This window comes from Nothobranchius furzeri, chromosome 15 (assembly GCF_043380555.1).
Source record: "Nothobranchius furzeri strain GRZ-AD chromosome 15, NfurGRZ-RIMD1, whole genome shotgun sequence".
NCBI lineage: Eukaryota > Metazoa > Chordata > Actinopteri > Cyprinodontiformes > Nothobranchiidae > Nothobranchius > Nothobranchius furzeri.
Window position 1 is genome coordinate 59,151,260 of NC_091755.1, and position 25,541 is coordinate 59,176,800.

General features: G+C 41.0%; 1 protein-coding gene across 1 annotated transcript in view; it reads right to left on the reverse strand.

Moving 5' to 3' along the window:
• Positions 1-14,349, reverse strand: part of LOC107390975 (metabotropic glutamate receptor 7) — a 109,641-nt gene extending 95,292 nt beyond the window's left edge. The window contains exon 1 of the mRNA XM_070545061.1: positions 13,019-14,349. Within this exon, the coding sequence (XP_070401162.1) occupies positions 13,019-13,522 (504 nt within the window). The 5' untranslated portion in view covers positions 13,523-14,349. The remainder of the gene's footprint in view (positions 1-13,018) is intronic.
• Positions 14,350-25,541: the final 11,192 nt, after the last annotated feature.

A 25,541-nucleotide genomic window follows, 5' to 3' on the forward strand; every position in this document is an offset into this window, starting at 1 on the left:
CTTTCTGTTACCTGATGCTTTGGTAAATAATAAATTATGTTTTTATCTATAGTTTCTTGCAGTATTTTATTCTACTTCACACTTTCAATCTCAATGCCAGTATATTTACTGTGGTTTTGTTGTGTTTAACGTCTTCTTTTAACATTTTTTTGTAACATGTTTAGTAATCAGGTAAATACAGGTGCTGGCCAGTAAATTAGAATATCATCAAAAGGTTGAAAATATTTCAGTAATTCCATTCAAAACGTGAAACTTGTACATTATATTCATGCAATGCACACAGACCAATGTATTTCCAATGTTCATTACATTTAAATTTGATATTCATAAGTGACAACTAATGAAAACTCCAAATTTGGTATCTCAAAAAATTAGAATATTCTGAAAAGGCTGAATATAGAAGACACCTGCTGCCACTCTAATCAGCTGATTTACTCAAAACACCTGCAAAGGCCTTTAAAAGGTCCCTCAGTCTTGTTTTGAAGGCACCACAATCATGGGGAAGACTTCTGACTTAACAGCTGTCCAAAAGACAATCATTGACACCTTGCACAAGGAGGGCAAGACACAAAAGGTGATTGCTAAAGAAGCTGGCTGTTCGCAGAGCTCTGTGTCCAAGCACATTAACAGACAGGCGAAGGGACGGAAAAAATGTGGTAGAAAAAAGTGTACAAGCTCTAGGGATAACCGCACCCTGCAGAGAATTGTGACGACAAACCCATTCAAAAATGTGGGGGAGATCCACAAAGACTGGACTGCAGCTGGAGTCAGCGCTTCAAGAACCACCACGAGGAGACTCATGAAAGACATGGGATTCAGGTGTCGCATTCCGTGTGTCAAGCCACTCTTGAACATGAAACAGCGCAAGAAGCGTCTCGCCTGGGCCAAGGACAAAAAGGACTGGACTGATGCTGAGTGGTCCAAAGTTATGTTTTCTGATGAAAGCAAGTTCTGCATTTCCTTTGGAAATCAAGGACCCAGAGTCTGGAGGAAGAGCGGAGAAGCACAGAATCCACGTTGCATGAGGTCCAGTGTAAAGTTTCCACCGTCAGTGATGGTGTGGGGTGCCATGTCATCTGCCGGTGTTGGCCCACTCTGTTTCCTGAGGTCCAGGGTCAATGCAGCCGTCTACCAGGAAGTTTTAGAGCACTTCATGCTTCCTGCTGCTGACCAACTTTATGGGGATGCAGACTTCACCTTTCAACAGGACTTGGCACCTGCACACAGTGCCAAAACCACCAGCACCTGGTTCAAGGACCATGGTATCCCTGTCCTTGATTGGCCAGCAAACTCGCCTGACCTTAACCCCATAGAAAATCTATGGGGTATTGTGAAGCGGAGGATGCAATACGCTAGACCCAACAATGCAGAGGAGCTGAAGACGACTATCAGAGCAACCTGGGCTCTCATAACACCTGAGCAGTGCCACAGACTGATCGAGTCCATGCCACGCCGCATTACTGCAGTTATTGAGGCAAAGGGAGCCCCGACTAAGTATTGAGTGCTATACATGCACATTCTTTTCATGTTCATTCTTTTCAGTTGGCCAACATTAGAGAAACAAACATTTTTTCATTGGCCTTTAGAATATTCTAATTTTCTGAGATACCAGATTTGATGTTTTCATTGGTTGTCACCTATGAATATCAAAATTAAACGTAATAAACATCGGAAATACATTGGTCTGTGTGCATTGCATGAATATAATGTACAAGTTTCACGTTTTGAATGGAATTACTGAAATATTTTCAACCTTTGATGATATTCTAATTTACTGGCCAGCACCTTTTCCTGCCATTTGTACCTCATTTTCTCCCAGCTTCAAGTCCCAAAGGGGTACTCCCTCTGACAAGTAAATCCACCATATTAGTCTTAAGTGCAGGATAATTTCTAGGATGCCACATGTTTGCAGAGCTGGGTGTAGAAAGTGTTCAGCGAGGGATAAAAGACAGAACAAAGCTAAAAAGGAGACCCATCACAGTGTCTCCCATTTGAAGCATCACACGTTCTCCCAGGCAGCACTGAGAGCAGCCTTTTAACAAATTTACTTGACTCATTTAGCAGGATTTGTGGAAAAATTAGATAAGTACTTGTTTAAAATGAAAAAGATCAAATTTGAAAGGCAAAGTGTTTCTAATCTCCACAGACCTTTTGTACTTACATAAGAAGTCAAAAACAGACTAAGATGTTATTTAGTCATGCAGAACACAAAGCCCAGAAGAGCTGAGTGGCTTTGAAACGGATGCCCTGTACTGAATGGATCTCAGATAACGCTGCTGAAGCTAACTACAATGGGCCTTTGATGATGTCTTTTACTCCATGCTGGATAGTTTTCTGTGGAACTGAGTTTTCACTCATGTTTTCCTTTTAGTGGGAACGAGTGAGAGGCAGAGCTGCAGCCAGCACAGACCTCCTCATGCTCTTCCACTCATCCCCCATAAGAGGATGGGACGTAATGGGGTTTCCTCTTTTCTACAGATCCTTCTGCTCGACAGAAGAAAAAAAACCTCCACAAAACTTTCAATAAAACACCATTCTTGTCACATTTTACAGTAATTCAGACGATGTGTTCCGAGCTGTGACCTTGATGTGAGCGTGCGGGGATACGTTTTCCCATCTCAATTGTGTGTGTTAAAATAAGGGTGATAATAACCCGACTGTCAGAGTGGAACTGATAGGGAAGACTCTGAGCTGATGAAGAAATCAGGGGTGGCAGTTTATGAAAGATGCATTCACTAAAAATAAACAAAATATTTATGTAAAATGATGAAACACAAATGTGCTAGCTGCATTTTTACTGATATATTTTTTCATATAGAAAGCTATTACATCGCTGCATGATGAAGTGCACCATACCCCCTCCGGGCCAGGGGAATAACCTCAGTGGGAGGCGTTCGTGATTTCACATATTCCAGCTTGTGATGGGAGGCTGACCTAACAACCTCATGTCAACAGTAGCGACACCCTGTCTCACTCTGGAACATTATTTTATTCATGTTGCATCAGCAGCTCATGCTGCATTTTGTCTGTGAATGTGTACAGAATGCACTCCTTTGCATTATTTACAAATACACAAATAAATGCTTAAAAATCAAACTGTTCTGCATCAGTTCTCTGAGAGGATACCTGGTCTTTTGTCAGATTTGACAAACCAGTGTCTCGTTTCTCGAATGTCACAATAAAACGGACAAATATTAAAGAATATACAGACTTTGGGAGAACACATTCCTCCTCCCTTCACTCGACATCTATAAATTTAATAACAATGTTTACTTTCATTAAAATCCACCCAGTGGTTCGTGGGATATTTATACTTTTTAACAGAAATTTTAAGTTTTTATAAAATGTCCTAGGTGGATCATCAATATCAAGAGTTACTTCATTATTGAGATGACTCCAGCAGCTTAAGTTAGCACTTACTTAGGAAAACTCGTGAAATATTTTGCTAAGGGACGATTCACATGACAGTCTTAAGGATTATAATCGTAATGGCTCTAAAATGAATCCCTGCCATGTTTGGTGTGCTGCTGGGAAGCACGTTGGGACCAGTCCTGTCATACATCAGGATATTTGACCCATTATTAGGGTTGGGCATCGTTTGATTTAGAACAATTCCAATTCCAATTCCTCGTTTCGATTCCGGTTCATATCGATTCCCGATTCCGATTCTTTGCAGACATGACGTGTTTTACATGAGCCAGCTAACCACGATCCTACTAGATGAAATCTTAACGTCAACATGAATTCTAACTCTATGAACAATAACATCTCCTTCATTTAGACAAAAACATATTTGGGAGGAAAAAAGAAAGACTTGCAGCACAACCAGTGTGTTTGTTTCTGACCACAGCCAAAGTCTGGAAGAAGCCTCTGGGATGAGAGGCTAAATGTCTCCAACAAATCCAGAAACGTCCAGCTGTTTTCAGCTAAAACTCTCAGGATGATCAAGTCTAGGATGACTGAGAACTACACCTCCATGCTGCAGCAGCATTCAGTCAGGACAGAAAGTGAAACCTGCTGTCAGTAACAATCTAACAGATTTAAAAAATTAAAACTCAACAGAAATAGTTCAGAAAGGAAATTAAAATTTTCACAACTTCGTGTGTGATTTATTATTATTATTATTATAATTATTTATTGTGGCAGAAGCTGGTGTGGTCCACCACAGAGAAGCTGCTCTAGCATGATGACTTTAATTATTCTACAGGTTATTGTTCAGCCTTCTGACGCTCACGTGTCTGACTGCTGACGCTCCATGTGTTGTTATTTCTGCAGTGAGGCAAACTCGCCTCATACCATCCAGAGTTTGTTCTTTAAAGCTTCTATTAAATCCACAATGTTGACGTATTTTAACAAGTTTCCTCTACGCTGCAGGAATTAAAGTTTACGTTACGGAGTAAAAGTTCTGCAGACGCGTTTGTTTATATTTGGCCAGTACGCGCCGAGTGGGGGAAGGGAGGGGGCTCGGTGCTGCACACAGACAGCTGGTGTGATCAGCTCTGGAAAAGCATTGATCACAATTTGCAGATCACGTTTATTTTTCACGGAGATCGGCCGCGGATTCCTTTTCCGTCTGCACACTAGGAATCGAAATAAAAAATGTTGAGCGATTCCGGGAAAAATGAACGGTTGAAACTGATTCCAGTCGATGCTCGATGCCCAACCCTACCCATTATGGAGAACAGATGGTTATCCTGCCTGTCAAACGTGACGTGTTGTGAGGTGCGGCCAATCAGAAGGTGAGGTGATGGAAGCACACCGCTCAAAACTTCAAAGAGACGTTTGATCTCTAGAGGTTTTGCGAGATTTGCCGTCTGACCTTGGAATGTTTGTGTGTGAAATTGGTTTGTTGGACCAAAACTGTTATTTACATGATTTTTCTTCTCCATGTTTGTGGTCACTTATCTTTTTAAAATCCTGCTGTGAGAAACTTGCTTTAAACCACCATCATGGTCTGAGGCGAGTGGCCTTCTCCTAACTGCTGTTAGAGCGCTTAATTGTAGGTGGGTGGTGCCATGGAGCGGGCAACTGTGGCTCATCTTCCCATCAAATGGACAGGGTGTAATATGAGGAGCGAGACACCAACACGATTACTAAACGTGGGTATTATCACCTTGGGGGCCACTTCTACGTTCACCAGTTACAAGTTTAATCTCTTAACTTGTCTTGTTGTCTCCCAAGCTTTTTTTTTAGATCACTTGTTTCTTTTCTCTCCTTACCTGCAGGATACCTGCTTCAACCTTCACCTCTCCAGGAATAACCACACAGATCGCACCGCTGGACCACGCCTCACTTCTCCTACCCAACCGACCAGCTCTCCACCGCTCACCTGTCCCCATCCTGGATCCAACCTCTTGACCTCTCCCTCCTCTCCGGCTCACTGCTTTTCGCCTAAAACCAACTCACACATATCCTCTCTCCATCGGCCAATCAGTAACTTGCATCTACTTCCAGATGCTCCTGGATCAGTGGTTTGCTTCCTCATCAGCCGCCTTTTGGCACTACACTAATCCTCTACACTTTACCATCTCCCCTGATCAACTGTTCTCACGACTCCGATTTCTGCCATAATCTGTCTGAGCAGATGATTCAACGTGAATGCCGCCACCTGCATCATTAACCAAGCTAAAATGAATTTTCTTGCTGGACAGAAATCAATCTAAACTTTTTTCTTCTTGGGATTTAATGTGTTTGAACTCTGGCCTGGGAAACAGCAATACTCACCGATATCCAGCCAATATGAAGGAGCGGGCAGGAATGACCTTTTCTAAAGTAAGTATTGATTGCTTGCATCCCTGTTTGTGTAGCTGCATGCTAGAAAAACACAAAGCAATTTAATGGCCGTCATGTTGTGCAGCGAGCTGTGACAGAGAGGATGGAGAACAGAAAAGGTACATAGGCATGTAAGCATGAAGTAACTGGATAAAAGGTGTGTAATGTTTCATTTGCAGCTTGTAACGTGTTCCACATCCTCTTCAGAAATGCTTTTAAGTGAAGTTCTCCTTCAGGTTTGTTTTAATCAAGACGTGGCAATAGCTGAAATCTAAACCAACAATAAGTAAGAGTCACTGATCTATAGATAAACAGTTTTTAAAATAACACGTTTATTTCAAGGCCTATAATTCTCCCCGCAGTCTTCCTCTAGTCTTCTTTATAATTATAGAAGCAGTGCTAGATTAATTAGCACCACGTGATTTATTTTCAGAGATGTTTAGAGAAACTGTTGGATAATAAGGCTTGTTTATACACTTCATTTCTAAAATGCACTTTCTTCTTTGAATTTATCCAATTAATATTTTGTGCTAGATATATGGTGAGGCAGAAAGAAAGTTAAACAATTCATGGGCATGAACTCTGAATTTGGACTAGGTCGAACACATCAGTGCAAATGTTGAATCATCAGCCTTTTGCAGCCAGTTTCGAACACGAATGGGAAAAATAATGATGCAGCAACTTCCTATTACAATGTGACAGCCATTCTGGCAGACAGACGCTGTTTTAAAAGTTTTGTGTTTATTATGAGATATTGGAGCAAGAGAAGCAACTAAATAAACACCCAAAGTCTGCTCCCTCTTTCTCCCAATTCTCCTTTTTATTCTTCACAAAGAAGCAAACGTTTTGTCCACAAAGAGTCTCCTGACAGCACACGACTTTGTTTGTTAAACGTGTTCATGCACACCTGTGCACATATTCACTTAAGAGTTAGATGCACCGTCTCCATGAGTGACTTATCATCTGTGTGTCGTGTTTTAAAAGTTTTATGAGATGAGTCATGAATGAGTCATGCCGTGCCAGCCGTACTTAAAAGGTGAAAATAATAACTCAGACAGAAATATTTGCTTTTTGAGTTAATGAAGAAACACACTGGCTCGGAGAGTTATGAGGCACTGATTTCAAATCAAAACAAACTGTAAAACAGAATTAAACACAACTATTTTATCTCAATTATCCTCACTGCTTCATAATCCAGAATAGGAAATAATGATCTGATTGTGTTGCCCTACTTATTGACTGAACTTTCTGATCCTTGTTTCTAATCCTCTCTCTGAAGTGAAGAACACAAAATGCTGAAGGCGAGTTTGATGCCTTATTAAAGTCATCCATATTTTTAATTTCCATTGCTCTCTTTTCACACGGACAAACCAGTAAATATCCATGCCTAACTCAGGGATGTTACAGCTCATTCTGTCTGTAGTTTCCCTTTCTTCCCTCGATCAGAACTCATGGACACTCAATAACAAGACCGCAGACTCGATGAATGATCCCACTGAATGATTTATACAGTAATGGGTTCGGAAGTTGCTTCCTTTGTGACAAAGTTTTTATAGAGTTAAACTGTACAACGGCAAGTCTTTGAATTGCAGCACAAAAACAGCTCATTAGCATGTAGCAGAGAGAAAATATAGCAGCCAAAAGCATTGGTATAAATCCCCACAAGCTGTTGTACTTTCTGTTGTATCAGGGATTTGAATGAGGTAATTTTTTTGAGCGCATGAGTTCATAAATGTGTTTATGAATAAACATGCTGCACACATGACCTACCCACTCTTATTTTCCATCACATGGTTAAGAAGAAAACCAAAAGTTGACTAAATGGCTTTAAACTAACAGGGTTTAAAAACTAAAAGTACGTGATCGGTTATTTGTTTTTGCTTTTTAAGTTTCACACACACACACACACACACACACACACACACACACACACACACACACACACACACACACACACACACACACAAGATTTTCCTTTGGCGCCCATCTCCTCCATTGTCAGCCGAATAGATCACACCGCAAGGCTTCCATCTCCTTCAAATAAGTCACAGCGATGATTCTGTGAAAAAGGAGAGCCGACTGGAGCCTGTCAGAGCTATGAGAGCCGAGGACATCAATGCCTCACTTAGACAGCTATTCTAAAGGGACTGCTTCCCCAGACAAGAGGACAAGACGGAGTTCACCTGGATTCAATACCAGGTTTCGCCTCTCCGCCTTTGGGAGAAAAGCTACGCCATCCAATAGCTGACTGCGCACCCTGATGTAAATGTCATCAGATTCAAATCAATTTCATGAGTCATTCAAGATGCCAAAAACGTACAAATGGACAAAGTTGCCGCAGTGCTCCTCCTCACCCTCATGAGCAGAGGGCAAGGTTTAGGGGCTTTTTCAAACAGGCACAACAGCATCACTCCTGATAACAATTCAAAAGTTTGGCTGATTGATTTTTGTCCTCATGTGGCATTGTTGATTCTCATTTCCAACACAGCATGAAAGGCACAGAAATAAAAACATCTTAGCAGCAAATCGGCCTCACCATGGCAACAGTATCGATCAACCCTCTTGGGTCCTCAGAAAAATCTATCCCGCATGTCAATTTCCCAGCATTAACAGTTCAGCAGCCACTCGCGTCTTGAATGGACAGGCATGATATTTAGAATCTGGCAATAAAATCTGCAATCATTATTTAGCTTCCCTGATGATTCGTTTATCACAGGAGTGAGACACCAAATGACCAACTGATGTTCATGGAGAACAATGAGATAAGTGTGGTAGATGGACAACTCCAGAGGTCACTTTGATCAGACTCAAGGAGTGAAGATTCATCTTTAAAATGCATCACATTCTTTTGCAACGGAGAAAACGCAATAAAGGCGGCTAATAGGAGTAATCAGAGGAAGATTTAGGCAAAATTAAGCAGTTGCAATTGCCTTGGGGCTTGAGATTCTAGCAGCTTCATAAAATACCTAATTAACTTACGCAAGAGTCCTCATTTTCTGTTTCTACTGTTACATATGTGCTTATAACAAGAATAAACAAGAAATGTTGAAAGACATTTTCTCCATCTCATTAGTACAAAATTTTAAAAAGAGAAAAAAAGGGAGGAAAACTGACAGTTTTGACAAAACCATCAAATTTGAAGACTTTTTTCACTTTCATAAACAAAGAGCTACAAGGAGACGGTGCTTGCAAAAGCAGTGGTGCTAGCCATACTAACCCAAGCTTTCCACTGCTTGTGAAAGCGTCGCAAAACATACTTTGCTGCAATTAGCCGCCGTTATAGTGGGCGGGTTCCTTTCCACCAGCAACAAAGCGTTACGTTTTGGACGTGTCCCAGAAGCAAAGGAACGTTTCGAGTCTATCGTTTATTACGCATCCAAACCACAACTCCATAGTTCAGATCGGGCCAGACAGGAAGTCAAACACAAAAGCACTGTAAAACATCCATAAACTTTCAAAATAAAAGCCATGTGCAGATCCTCATAGCCAATATAAACAGAACAGAAAACAAACCACGGGCCTTTTGGATATATGCAGCTGTCTTTCTCTTTGCTTGCTATTGTGTGGACTTCTGAAATCATGCGTGATTGCAACTCTCCCATGATCTAGTGACCTTACGTGCCAAGCAGTGTGAAATTCGTTCACTCCGGTTTTGCAGCAGAATAATTTCTGGTTGGAGGAAACTCGCAAATAAAATGCATTTTTTTCGTTAAACGCCACTTTCACCTCCAGTGGAAAGCCAGGGTTATGCTTCATAAGTCTTCATTGTCTTTCAAGGAGATGCCCCTCCTTACTTGGCAGCGCTCCTGGAGAGATGTTAACCTTCACGATCTCTGCGCTTTTCTGATCAGGGCCTCCTTGTCATCCGTCGCAGTAAGTGTCAAACTCGTGGGGACTGGGCTTTCTCGGGTCTAGTCCCATCACTGTGGAACCAGCTGCCACCTGCAATTAGGCTGTTTACCTGTTTGCCGGTTTTCAAGAGTCAACTGAAAAATCTTTTTTTTTTCATTTAGCGTTTCCAGAAGACGTTTGTAGTTGGGTTGATTTTAAATTTTTAATTCTTGTTTTTAATTGCTGTTTTATTTATTGTTAATTCACTTTTATTCATTGTTTAATTCCTTTGTCTTATGCTCTATGTTTTATTTTCGGTGTTTTAACTTCTCTTTTCATGATTGTATGTCTATCTATGATGTGTTCTAGCACCTTGGGCACCCGAATTAGCACCCGGGCCAGTTACAGTGGTTCTGCTGTCTTCAAACTACTTTAACCTTAACATTTTATTTTTAGTAATTCCTTTAAAAAATCCAAAGATTTCTTATCATGCACAAAGAATAATACTTTTTGCAGCAAAAATCCCAGACAGTGTCCTTCCAGGTTGGAACCTGATAACATTTCTGTCAAAATAAGTGTTTCTGGCATGTAAGGTGTCTAAAGTAGGATTTGCATAAACTGGTAACATATGGCATTGGTTTAAGACACTTTGTATCTGGCCTAATTGTGACTGGATGATGATTCATCTGTTCGATCAGAACTAATCTGCTTTTTTTAACCGAAGAAGATGAGTTGATCATGACTGACTCATGCTCCTAAGAACGTGATGCGATGATACTAAGACACAAAAAATCTAAATGTTTTAAAAGTATTATGACTACATAAAATATTGTAAATGGAAGTTTTGCCTAATAAATTTCAAATGTTGTTTGTTTTTGTTCAAACGCGATGTACTAGTGATTATCTGGACCTGAGAGCTTCCGTGTATCTGAAAACAAGTTGTTATTGTTTGTTTTTCAATATGGAAAATTTAATTATGCATATCTGCATGCATATTTAAGCCAAGCCAATAAATGTTGATATTTGTTTGCAATGTTTGTTATAGGGTTAGGGTTAGGGTATAACAAAAGCTGCTAACATCCACAGCTACAGATCAAGTGAACCAAGGACTTATTGCTCTTGAAAAAAGTAATTTGAAATAAAATTTTAATTTTTAAACACCTGACTTACATCAGCAACAAACCACAGTAGCTAAAGTAGAACATTATTATGAATGGTTTTAAAGTTGATGACAAATTGGGAAGAGGAGGGCTTCATGCCAGTGCTTCTCCTTGGGACTCAAAAAGCTTAAATAAGCCCCGAAAAGCCTCTTCCTCTAGAGCTCATTATGTGTCTCTTATTTTTGTTTTCTTCTTTAATTACACTTTAACAGGTGTCCTCTCAAGCTTTTGATGCCTGTTTGGATTCTGCTAATAGCTCATGAATTGCTGCTGAAAATGACACTTGTAATTTCTGTCTCATACCAATCAAATTCTGAAAGACTAACGAAAGTAAACATGCTGGGAGCTCTCAGCAGAACCGGGTACACTGATATTAATTTTTGCATCCTTAACATTAATGATATAACTTGATGCACAGAGAACAAAAAGTATGCTGACGTGTAAAATGTTTGTGAGAACTGAGTTCCTCTTCTCTCGGCGTGCGTTTATGATGGTGGTGATTTAATCTCGCTTTCTGGCAACACTTTGGGGAAATGAGAAGAAAAGCAGAGTGATGGATGAAACTGCATGACAAGTGCTGTCACTCCACAGATTCTTCAAGCTTGATTACAACGCCTGAGCTTCAGCGCCACATCGCGCATGAACTACACCTACACTCTGACAGCTTGAGGCTTGCAGCAGACGTGCAGGTCCAACTGGTGAGAGGAGGAAGGAGAATTAGGAACTGATCTGTCTTCTTGTGACTTCAAACGTTTGTTTTGCACTTTGCTTGACAAAGCATCTGAAGACTAACAAAAAGAGATAAACAAACAGAGGCCAATCATTCATCAAAGAATGGCAGATTCGTATTACCAAACTGCAATTATAAAAAATGAAAATGATAACTCAGTGTACAACAAGGGAGCCAAAGCCAAAGCAGGAACTTGTGGTGGGGACCATCTGTCTAGCCCAATGAGCCTCAAAACCCACAAAATAGCCAGTAGATAAATAAATAAGTGTGTGTGGAGGAGGAGGATGGGGAAGCTAAGAGCTTGTTAAGTACGTTGATGGTCTTACAGTTGCAGTTAAACAGATACTGCCAGAGCCATGTCCGTCTGATTGAATTGAAACAAGACACTGCATGACAAGCCTGTGAGTTGCAATCTGCAACCACAAGTCATTAACACAAATGTTGCAAGCCTGATGATCCTTCCCAGCTTCAACACCAAGAGAGAGAGAGAGAGAGAGAGAGAGAGAGAGAGAGAGAGAGAGAGAGAGAGAGAGAGAGAGAGAGAGAGAGAGAGAGAGAGAGAGAGAGAGAGAGAGAGAGAGAGAGAGAGAGAGAGAGAGAGAGAGAGAGAGAGAGAGAGAGAGCAACTATGTCGGATTTCAAGTGATGTTATTTTGCCATGGAGATGTGTTTTAAATAATTAATCTGGTGTACTGGTGCCCCGCTGCTGCTTCCTATTCTATCGCAGCAGAAGCAACAGTGAGTCTACTTCAAATGACTCCCAGCCAACAGAGTTGTTGGGTCCTAAAACCCAAGCTTAGTCATTTTTTTAAACAAGCAGTGCAAATACGTTTCATTGACTTGCACCTATTCGGCTCAATTAGGCCGCCTAGAGTTTGAAACGAGCTCAATCTGCTGAGAGGCCTGGTGCAGAGAGGAGCCAACTCGACCACAAATCAGGGCTTTCGGTTTAAAACAGTTTATAAAAAACGCCTGCAGCCCCCACTACAGGAGAGGCGCATAATCATGTGCAATCACATGAAATAGGCCTGTTATTCTCAGGAGGGGGTTGTTGAGTTTGGGTGTGATTGTGTCAGGCTGTCAATGCCCACTCATCCAGACTCCGGAGTGAGACTGGAACAGACGGGAGCTGTTCTTTCAGCACCACCGGGGACATGCAACAGCACTCTCAGCTGTCGCATCCACACAGTGTAGTGGGTTGGAATGGCTTCCAAACTCACACCACCTGCCTTTCATGTTTTAAACTAGGCAGGCCCGTCGCTGAAAACGACTCTGAATTTAAATCTATTAGCAGATGAAAACAGCAGACAGATGCTCGTTAGATTAGGGAAAGTGAGGCTTTTATTTCTGTGAGACGAGCACTTTTTACTTGTTTCTCTCTGGGTCTGCTTCTCTGAGGGGTGGAAGAGTGGGCGCATAGCTTCCTCTGTCCCCAGAAGCGCACACTTATCAGAGGATTGTTCACGGTGTAGGTGAAAACTGGAGGAAAAAAACATGAACTGAACGGACACTTTTGGAGACTTGCCTGAAAGAGGCGTAGGATGTTGGCAACCATGATCGATACTGAACTGGCCGAGGCTCCGATGACTCCCACCACTTTTTCAGGCTTGACAAACACCGGTGGCTCCCCGTTGGTGCACCTCACGTCGGAGGTGTCCTTCGTGATCAGGGCTTGCACGAAAGTTAACGACTGCTCAAGAGCGTATGTATCCCTCGAACAAGTGTCCAGCACCCGTGCGCCTAAGGTGATGTTGGGTAAGAGTTGCTCGTCCTGGTTAATTTGGTCCAAAGCGTACATCATGGCCTCGAGCCGCTGGATTCCGTTCTCCTTCTTGAGGTCCCCGCACGGCGAACCGTCGACTCCTCTCGAGTGCACCGGGAAGAGTCCTCCGAGGGTCAGGTGCCCATGAGTCCGTATCGAATGTGGTGCGTAAGTCTCTTGAAAACGCGCGAAATCTACCATAGTACTCACGAGCCACAGCAGCCTCCATATAGAGCTCAGTCTGACGCACACACCGGGACGAGCCATAGTCAACTTTTCTTTTCCTCTCGTTGTTTTCTTTAAAGAATGATGCAATCAGCTGGTGATGAGTTTGTTATAAAAAAAACAAAAAACATCCATTCTTGTCACCAAAGGGGAGATCCAGCAAGACGGAGTGGACGGCTCAGACAAACTGCGCCTATCGTTTTGCAGCCAGGAGCAAGCGGCGCAGCTTGTTGAATACTGAAGCTCCCGACGGTAATTCTGCTCCCTCCGAAAAGGAAGCTGCATCCATTAAACAGAGATTATCACTCACTCCGCTGATTAACTGGCCTAATTATGCCCATTTATTTTAAATCCAAGTAGAAACACAATGAAACGCGTCGCTTTAGGATCTGGGAAATCTCTACACCATTGTAAACGCAATTATACCCAAGAAGGTTCCCAGGAATTATCTCCAAAATCAGCACTTAGGATGTTGGACCGGCAGAAGTGGGTGACATTCTTCTTGCTCAGAACAACTCCACGGAAGCGGAGGGATGGTTTGCTCGGTTGTGGTCTCCGTCTCCCAGGGGTGCAGAATCATCTCCAGTCTCAAGAGAGAGAGAGTGAGAGGGAGAGAGAGAGAAGCAAATTAGCGATCACGAAGCTGAGGACTGATAAAAAAAATACCGCTAATTTAGTCTCCGACACTTTATGCGTCTCTGCGACCGGTCGCATTTAACGCCAGATGAGTCGCAGCGAGAGATTCAGTGCGCGCTCCGACTTTCCAGCCCCCCCTCCTTTTTCCACGCGAGACGTCACTCCGCTGGCAGGAAAACGGGGAGAGATTGGCATCGCTTCATAGCAAGGTTTCCAGGAAGTTAGAGCTGCGTGTCTTCAATCCAGAGGAGGGGGTAAATAAGACCAAGAGATTTCACACACACACACACACACACACACACACACACACACACACACACACATATATATATATATATATATATATATATATATATATATATATATATATATATATATATATATATATATATATATATATATATATATAAGCTGTATGAGCACCTCTCACCATTAAGTCCCCATACGTTTCCCCATCCCTTCCACCCCCACCCCATCACACACACAAAGAAGCTCAAGGGAAGTGTTTTTTTTTTTGTTTTGTTTTGTTTGTTTTTTACTTTTCTCTCCCACTCCTTCCTTTTGATGTTGACTGTGGCAGGCGTGAAATTGAGATTGGTGGCATTATGAAAACACAGAGGAGCAGCAGGTAGAAGGAGGGCTTCTTCACCCACAGACTAAAACTGCTCCTGAAATACTTTTGGATTCATTACTGATGCACCTTTAGAACAGAGAGAGGAGGGAGAGGGGGACAGGGAGAATGGAGGGGTCCAGGCTGGTCTCCCTGGCAACCCTTCTTCTGAAGACACTCCTGATTCCTCCTGTGTAACCCCCCCCCCCCCCCCCACGCACACACACACACTCATAACCAAACCCCCATCTTCAGGAGCAAGAAAGTGTCATGCCTCACTAACAAACACCACCATCAACAAACTATTTAATTGCACAGATGGTTGTTTTACCAAAAGTAGATTATGATAATTTGCATTGGCCAGGGACTCACTTGGCAATTTGAAGCAATAATTTAAAAAAGGTACTTTCTGCTTGCTGTTCAAAGTGAATCTGATGTTCAGGATGACAATAATAATCAGTGTTAGACTCTGCTAATGAGTACATGCACAGTGGGTTATGTGAGAAGGTGCTAATTAAGCACTTGGTAAATTCATAGGCCTTCATTTTGAAGCTGTGATTGACCACTTCAAATATTACAACACATGACTGACAGTGTTGTGCAGACAAAACTCAAACAGGTATACTCTCTTATAATGATGAAGTTGTTTGAACCAAAATTCATGAAAAAAAAAACAATCAACTTTGCATGCCAGGTTTTAAAATATGTGACATTTCATTTCAAAATAACTTTTAATTTTCCAACCACGTGTCTAACATTTGGTGCAGGATTATACTCATCATGCATAATCAGAATGCAATTCTCCTAAATCTGTTTATTCTGTTGGTGCTTTTTTGCAGGTTGCATCTAAAACTTTGTGCACAAATGTGGTGTTTAACAAACCTCTTAACTTCTGAAACAGAAAATTATAAAGGCAATATGAAAGCCCCAAAATGCCTGGTCGAACCATTCAAACATAATAAAAAGCTAAATAAACAAAATCCATAATGAAAACCAGACACAGTTTCAGCTTGGTTTGCATATTATGTCTGTTTAAGGGTTTAATCTTCAGCTACAACAATTTTATATTAGGGTCTTTAATGATTTTTTTCAGTTTTAATTGATTTCTTACCAACCTTAATCATATTTTGGAACCTCTATACAGAAACTAAGAATTCCTAAAACAAATTAAGGTATTTAACAAGGTATTTTTAGGCAAACTATGCGGTTTTAGCTTGTTTTTAGCCTCTCGAGTCCATTATTAGATCACTGTTGTAAAATCAAAACTGAAACTCTCATCCTCGTACGTTTTTAACACCTTAAAGTTAATGTGAACATTCTTTCGGATTTTCACAAAAAAATCACCCTCTCCGCATTCTGCAAAATGCACGTGTGCACCACTCTACCGTGCACGCTCCGTCTACAAGTAGCTGCCGACCTTGCACTCGCCACTTCTAGCAGTAATCTGAAATGCATTTCTCCAATTGGCATGTCGAACTTTATCTTACCTGTCGAACAGCAAACTGGTGACAGCAGCATCTGGGGAGCCCAATCTTCTCTTTCAGCACACGCCATCATTGAAAAAAGTCTACTAAAAACATCTGGTATTTTTTCTCACTTCAAATGCCTTTCTCTTCTTATCTTAGACATAAACACTTCTTTTTCTTGTGACTTTCAGCAATTTTTAAAAGAACCCTGTTAGAACGAAGAAGTAAAACAGTTATAAATAGGGTGCGCATGTGCACGTTGTGAAAATTTACCCAGGAGTGAGGAGCTAGCATGTATGACAGCCTTGCGATGGCTTCACAAGAGTGATTGACAGTTATGCAGACCAATGGTTTAGATCAGGGGTGTCAAACTCATTTTAGCTCAGGGGCCACATTGAGGGAAATCTAGTCCCAAGTGGGCCGGACCGGTGAATAAAAAAAAATACTTCAGATTGTTTTCTTTGTTTTAATACAATCAATATAAAACAAGGCTGGAGCCTGAGGACAGTGTAGTACAAGTACAACACCTGATGTGTACTTGAAATTTTGAAAAAAAAAATCAACAAATAAAAACATTCCTTAGTGATTCAAAGAGCTTACAGGTCACATTGCTAGATCAGTTTCATGCAGCACTTAAAGTATATTTGACTCATTTTACTTTACATCTTTTAGCTTTCACCAGCACATCGACATCAGAAGTCACATCCTGAGTGGCGGCCGACTTCAGGATGTGATTCAAGTTCTTGTGTGAGCCTTGAGCGCAGCTTTGTTTTATTTATACTCATTACAGAGAAAACTTGCTCACAATGATAAGTTTATTTTCACTCTACATTGTAAAGTATGAAAATAAAGTTTACACAACCATCTCGCGGGCCGGATTTAACCCGCTTGCGGGCCGGATCCGGCCCGCGGGCCGCATGTTTGACACCCCTGGTTTAGATGATCCACCTGGAAGAAAAAAACATCTGCATATCTTTAATCTAACTGCTGAACTATTTCCTCAGCCTTCATTAGTTTCTACAGGAACAGTTTATCACTAAATCAAACAAATCAGCTGCGTTCAACTGCAGGATGCATGTCGGCTAGCTGCTTTACTATTGACTAAGAGAGTTCCTGGTAAATAATATGACCTCTGAGAGGAGGAATCATGTGACCACAGGGAAAGGTTGTCACGTTCCAGCAAACCTAAATGTGAGGTCAGAGCGCTCAGTGATCACAGACATGCAAGCTACTCTACAAGCTACGAGCGGCTAGCCAACAGGACCATGGCCGGGAGAGCTGGCAGCATGCTGATGGTTTGATGGTGTGTGAGGATACAAGAACCTCGATTAGAGAAGAGAAAGCATCAATGACCAAGCATTTGCCAGATAAGAAGAACATGTATGTAGGTCTTAGAGAGAGTTTATGATCGTGGTGAAAAGGCATGTGATCACTACCGTCTGACAAACATATTTATAAATAATTACAAACCCAGGAAAAGTTAAAACATGCACAAACAAAACAAAAATTTACAAACAGGATGAATATTGGGTCTGCATCCAGTCTCAGTCCTTATTTGTCTCTGAGCTCTTGTGATTCAGAAAACTCCCAATGTTGACTATGGTTTGATGTTCCTTTTCTTTTATTAGCTCTATAAAATAAATGTTTTCATTGTTTCTTCTGATGCTCCACTGTGATAAACATATTACAATAAATGCCAACCTGGTGTAGCTCATCTGCCCTGAGGTGTAAACATGGATTTCCATAAAGCGTTACTGCTTCACGCAAGATGTGTGACTTTGGGGAGCGGTCGGGATACTCTGAAGACGCAAGTGTGGTATTCTGACCAAAGGGGATGGTAGGGGATGAGTGATTTTTCACTAGCCCTCTAAAGGGTCATTGTGGCACATACTGGTTCATGAAAATGATTTACGAATATGAAAGAGTTGCATGGTACCCCTTTAACTTTTTCCACAATTTTCAAACAGAACAAATGACAAAGAAACTCCAGAAGGCAAGCATGCCCATCTGTCCCATAACCATAGGAACATCCAGCATGACCACTCCAAATAAAACAGTCAAAGGGTCTGGGTGCACAGTGGTGCCACAAATCTTGGAAAGTGCATCAAAGATAGGCCCCCAATATCCCTGTAGTTTCATGTAGTTTCCAAAGCATGTGAAGAAGTTTGGCAGGTGATCTTTTGCAACGTTCACATGTTGGGTCCAAGTCTGATATGATTTTTCGAGACCATGCCGTTGGGCCGTTGCAAAGGATGCATCACTTTAAACTGTATAACACTGTGTCTCACACAGACCTCCTCCATTATTCCAACACCAAGTCCAGATTCCATTTTTGTTTTAAAACATCCAAATTGGTCTGATGATGTGAGCTAAGCAGGGCATAAAGTTTACTCAGAACTTTCTTAGTAGATGTCTGACAGTCAAAAATCTCACCAAGTAAATTCCTAGATGGGCACAAAGGAAAACATTCAAAATTTAGATTTAATAAAGTGTGTCAGTTATAAGTACTTCAAGAATTGTGAGTTCTGAACATGAAATTTGACCATCAGTTGATCAAAGGAGGCAAATGTGCCCTCAATATACAAGTCATATAGAGTGTATGCCTCTAGTAGCCCACCAATTCAAAGCTTCATCAGACATAGAGGGAATAAAAACAAGTGGTTCCTCAACACAGGGCGGCAAATGATAAGTCAGTGAGACCAAAAGACCATCTACACTGATTTCAGATCTTAACTGGGATAGTGAGTCATGGCGGATGGCTGCTTATCCAGAGCCAGGATCCTCTGGAGGTTTCTTCCTGTTAAAAGGGGGTTTTCCTCTCCACTGTCGCTACATGCTTGCTTTGTATGAGGGTTGCTATAAAGACACTGACACTAGTCAGTGACTGGATGCTATCTGTTGGGTTCTTTATATAGGAAACTTTTTACTGATTGGCTTAATGAAATGAACTGTATTGAAATGTTTAAATAGTGAAGTTCCTTGAGACGATTCTTTTATGAGTTTGGCTCTATATAAATAAATGGAATTGAATTGAAATTGAATTGATTAGTGCCAAAAATGTCTTTATATCTACTTGTGATTCAAAATCCTAAATATTTAAAATTGCACGGGCTTATTTTAAATGTAATGACGCCAGTGTACTGTCCCTCCATAAGAGTTACAGGCACCATTTCACTCCTCTGAATGTTAAACTTATATCCTAAGATCTGACCAAAAGTGTCAAGTAGAGTCAACAACATGGGGATACCAGAAAGAGGGTCTGAAATGTATAAGAGCATGTCATCAGCATAGAGAGAAACTTTATTAATAGATCCCAGACACCAGATGCCACTGATATCTGGGTTCTGTGTTATGGTAATAGCCAGAGGCTCAAAGGCAACTGCAAGCAGGAGAAGTGACAGTGGGCATCCCTGTTTAGTTTCACGTTTTAAGTCAAAATTATCAGAAGTAGTCTTATTGTTACAGAAACCTGCCAATACAGAGGAATATAGTCATTTTATCCAGGATGTAAACTTGGGTCCAAATTTAAATCTCATCAGAGTCTCAAAGAGGTAGGCCTACTCCATTCAGTCAAACACCTTCTCAGCATCCAGGGAAAGTACCACTCCATCAACCTTTGGTTGGGTGGAGCAGGAGTGTACAGCACACGTCTAACATTCAAAACGAATTCTCAGTGCTTCACAAACCCAAAAGTCAGGCATTCTTGCAATTATTTTGTCTGATTTGTCTTCAGCATTTCTTAAGATTTTTCAATGAAGAAAGAAAGAAAGAAAGAAAGAAAGAAAGAAATTTATATTATATAGCGCCTCTCAAGATTAAAATCATGAGGCACTTCACAAAAACAAAAAAAGACAGGATATTACACTGCAATAACTGATTTCTAGGAAAACGAAAAAAAAGACACATTTTTAAACATTTTATCTCATTTTTAGTCCAAAAGGAAATAAAAATATCTCTAGAAAAATAGAATTACTTAAAATAAAGTAAATTTACTTAAATATGTTCCAATTAGTCTTGTTTTAAGTAAAGCAAATATATTTCTTAAAACTAACAAATAAATCAACATTTGGATTATTTTGCTAGTTTTAATCATTCTAAGCAAGCAACTTTTGCTTTCCCCATTGGAAGATTGTTTTTATTCTAAACAAGAAACATGTTTTTAAATCATAATGAAGAATATTTAGCTTATTTCAAAGGGACTTTACGGAGTTTTGAATTTTTATGCTCGCAATTGCCCCCTCAGGCCAAAAGCGTAACGGCAGCTTCAATAGTAGGCTCGTGCACAAGGCGTGCATGCTGTACGTGCACACTCCTTAACGAAAATAACAGCTGAGACAGTCCCGTGTGTGTGTGTGTGTGTGTGTGTGTGTGTGTGTGTGTGTGTGTGTGTGTGTGTGTGTGTGTGTGTGTGTGTGTGTGTGTGTGTGTGTGTGTGTGTGTGTGTGTGTGTGTGTGTGTGCGTGTGGCCCGGAGGACAGAGGACAGGAGAACGTGCAGCTAATTAATTAAATAATTTGGTTCTGTACCTTTCTCTTCAGCACAGCCGACAAAGGTTTATGATGGGTCAGTCCTCCTGCATGCTCAGATCATTCCCTTCCCTTGCTTGAAAATTTGTTCTGAAATGAAAATTGAACCCACATCTTTTTTATCTGTGAATTCAATGCTGTTCGGCGAGTCTCAAATAAAAATTTGGGCATCTTACTGTAAAAAAAATACCATTAATGTAAAAAAGAAACTCTAAATAAACTATGTTTTCATCCAGAATCAAACCCAGGTCTGCGGCACGAGTGTCCGATGTCTTACTAGGTGAGCTAAAGCGCCAGTGACGTCTTTTGTGTCTGTAATATTTATATCCTCGATGACAGCTGAAACAATGTTCAACGAACGGTTTGGAGCAAAAATGGCTATTTTGTTGATAATTTGCAGGAAATATCTAGAAGAAAGTTCTACAGAAAGTAGCTAAGGGTCCTCAGAAATGTAGCTAGCTTTGTCACTAGGCGTTAGGAACAGCGACAAAGTGGTATTGCCTCACTCTCTGCTGCTAAAACTATGGATAGCAAATGCTACGGGCTACGCCTGAGCGTGAACGCGCATGAAGCAGCCTGCTCAACCCGAGCATCTATCTTTTTCTGTGATTTTACAGAAAAACATGCAATCACAGTAAAAAGGTCAGGGCTCATTTTACAGGACCAGGGAATTGCAGGAGAATGTATGAAGAAGAAATTTATTATTTTTATTCATGTTTTGGCTGTCAAACTTCCATAATGCCCCTTTAAGTAAAGTTATTTTTCTAGAGAATAATAAATTTTCTTTTTAGACTAAAAATAATTTAAAAAATGTCTATAAACTTTCTTAGAAAAACATTTTTGGGAGTGCAGTTCTTTAAATGTGTGGATTACTCGTTTAATCAATACATTTGCAGTGGTCTCTAGGAATGAATGCCTTCAAGGCAGAACTCAGGGTACAAAAAAGCCCACAAACCCCTGTCCCAGCAGGCCAAATCTATGCCATCACAACTGAGTGTCAGACAACAGAATTTGGAGCCTTATTTTCTGATATTTCAAAATCTAGCCCTGGACTGGATAGCAGCACTGACTTGTAACGTGGACGTTTTATCTCCACAAATAACACAAGCCTTGAGGAGTTCTGCCATGTGGTGGTGTTGCTAATGCTAACTAGCTTTTGCTTGTTGGGATGATCTCTGCTGAATGCATATAAACAGCAACAGCCTTCCCTGTTGTGAGTGATTCATGGTGTGATATAGATCTGTGAAGATTTTCAAATTCTCGATTTTCACCATCTATTTTCTATCAGAAGCAGATAGTTGTAGGAGACTATTTTCATGTTCAATCTGAATGAAAACTCAGTGTTCGATTATAATCAGAAAAAACTTTTGAAAAATGTTTTTTTCAGTCAACCACACCTTTAAAATATTTGGAAAATTAATTTTGCGATGGTAAAAGGAAGAACATTTGAGCGTAAAACAAAGAATCATGGACATTTTTAGAATTATTTAAGAAAGAGCAGAAACATGCATTAAAGATCTTAGGAATTCATTTTCTTTCAGTTAATCATCTAGTTTTCAACTTTTTAAACATCATCATCTGGCTAAAATACTTTTTTTATTCTTTTGTTTGTTGCTGCTATCTAGTATTTTTTTAACAAATAACAGAACAAAATTAAAAAAAAAATACAAGAAAGTCCAGCTTCATGTCAGCAGAATATAACGAAATGAAAGCTGACTCGAGACTTTGTCCCAGTGGGCTGTGTGTGCCTCCACGTGGAAATAGAAGCTACTTTATATGATTTTCCCTCATATTCTGGGATTTATTCAGGTTGGTTTGAGACAAAAACGATCCAATGTCCAAACATCACTGAACTTGACTTTGATACATGTTCTTTAACATTAGCCTTTTTTGTTGCTTCGCTGAAACTGTTGCCTAATTAAACCAGTCAGTTGTGTTCTGCAGATCTTCTGGCATCAAAGGCCAAATGTAAAACTTTATTTTATTATTGTTCTGGAAAATGAACAAAACTGTAACAAGCAGCCTCTGTGAGGTGTTTTAAACTAATAGGTGGTAGAGAAGTATATGAACGTGTTCAGTCCATTAGTTTTTGTTCTAGCTAAGATTAGAGTGATGTATCTGTAATTGAAACATGTCCCACCGACATGACCAGGCTTGAATGGACACATTTGTAATTAATTTACCTAAACAGAAACTAATTCACGACTAATCCTGCCATGTAGTGTATTTATCTCTATTAGCAGCTCTGAGAATGTTTCAGGCAAACTGGGTGCGTTCAAACCCATGCATGATGACTGAGTGCAGATACTTCACACAGTCCTGAGATGGACACAGAAAAGCATTGGAGATGAACTTGGAAGAGAATGCTGAGAGGAGAAGTCGGGGGCATGAGCAAGAAGGGAGGCAGATGGCCACCTCTACTGCGAACGCACAGATAGAGACAGGCAGGCCAGGAAAAATGCAGCAACAGCTTCCACAAATGACACCCAGAGAGAATGGTGTCGCAACGCACAACACTAATTCCACGGCTAGGACTGTGCGGTGAGAGCCTGACTCCCACTTACTCTGTCAACAGAAAGGTTACTTTTGAAAAATGGGGCCCTCACCGTGATTTAATTCACTGACTAACCTCAGGAAGAGCGGCCTTCCCCCTGGGAGGCTGTGTGATTTAGACTGAGATTACACTTCGGTTCAGATCTTCTCCCTTTCTACCTTTTACACACAGACAATAAGTCACGTGCACACGCAGACATTCAGATAAATTCCATTTCGATTTCCCCTTAAGTTGAAGTAGGAGGCAACATTCAGTGATGAGTGAGAATGTTCTCTGCAGCAGGTTCGTCTTTGTACAGCTGACCAAACAGCAAAACACATCCAAGTGATGCCAGCAGTGTGAAACACTGACACACACTCAGCTAGATAAATTATGGCATCTTATAAAAGAAACAAAGCTTTTGTTTCGAGCATTCAATAACACGTCTGCTCAATGCTGTCTTCTTTAAATCAATTACCGTGCTGCCACTGTGTGATCCATTATAGAGCGACGAATCAAAGAACAATAAAAGAGTCAACCAACAGGACAAGAAGCAATAAGGTTTTCTTTTGGGCTGACACGGGGCACAATGGGCTCTGTCTGTCAAATTAATTAACCCGGAAACCTGTTTAATTTTCCGACCCAAATGAAAAGGTGGCCACATCCACAGGAAAGAAATAACTTCGGAGCAGGAGGTAATTGCATGTCGAGGTGATTTGTTCGGAAGCGCACGGGCCACCGGCCTGTTTGGAGTCATGCACATTCTGTTCGGGTGTCGGGGTTAACGTTAGATCAATGTAAGAGCGTTGTTAGATTACCAACACCAAGGTCACCCAGCTGATCAGCCCCCTTGTCTCATTTTGCACCATCTGCTTTGGAATAATAAAATCAGGCTACGCTTTTTCCTTATTACTCTGAGCAACGTCAGAGCTTGTGTGGAGAGAGAGAGAGAGAGAGAGAGAGAGAGAGAGAGAGAGAGAGAGAGAGAGAGAGAGAGAGAGAGAGAGAGAGAGAGAGAGAGAGAGAGAGAGAGAGAGAGAGAGAGAGAGAGAGAGAGAGAGAGGAAAAAAGGAATTGTAATTCTACAGGCATGCTGCATGAGAAGACAAATTCCTTACTCTTCTGCTGTTTATGCTGAAGACAAAGCACAGTTGCATTGCAGCTAGGACGATCGACTCCCCACACTCTCGGTTGCGACTGTAATCCATCTGTCATACCTTCTCCCTTCTAATTATGTCTCTGTAAAGCTGCTGCTGTGAGCTCACAGCCCATTCAAACTGTGAAATGGGGAAGATGCACAGATAATGGACGAGTGACCACTGGAATACCAAACTGCAGTCCCTCGTAACAAGTTTATGTTTTCTTCCTCCTCGGGCTGCTTATGAAACTCATTCGGTTCAGACAGGAATCTCTACAAATATCATCTCTTAAAGACTGGAAGTGGAACACAAAAATTCGGTGTAGCAGCAAAGTCTGCTTTTGTTTTTCTTCCTGGCAGAAATCAGGAGCTTCTTACTTGGAGTCTGGGTGATAATGATCAGAGGTATGTTACGTGACAGTTAAACAAAGAAAAAGAAGATGAAAAAGAAAGGTTCTGACCTCACACCCTAACAGTCTCAGAGTTTTCCAGGTACTGGGAGTGTGTGACTGTTTGGATGACTCCCTGCTTCACAGGACGTGCTGTAGAAGTGGGTGCAGCTGTGTTAGTTAGGCAGAAACTACAAATTCACCACTGGTAGCAAACACCTTTCCCTATGTACTAGTTAACGTGGTTTTATTTTTGTTTCAACCTTTGTCACGATATATTGTGGTAGAGAAGGGAGACGTCTGTCTGCATAGTCTGGGTGAATGACTCACTGCAGTCCCTCCTCAGGTGTGTGTCGGCATAGGTAATGAAGATATGATCGCCCTGTAAGAAGACGGAGGAGAAGAGGATGATTTATAAAGCATGTAAAGCCTGAATAAATAAATACATTTCCATTGGAAATGGCTTTTCTGCAACATTTGTTGCCTTCAAAAAGTGAATGATTACCAGAAACACACCCTTTGGCAGGTAGAACCAAATGTAAACACTTTTTTCTTCCAGTCAGCTGAGAGACTTTCAGTTCTTGTTTGGCAGATCCTGGTAATTTCCCAGCAAAAAGCTCCTGGCTCTGTGAAAGTCTCAGTCGGTATTACACACACTGCTCTTTTGAAGTCTGTTCACAGATTTTCAGTGATTTTTAGGTCAGAGGTTTGTGAGGGCCGTGGCAAATCTTCAGCTTGTAGTGCACAATTTGTGGATTTTACC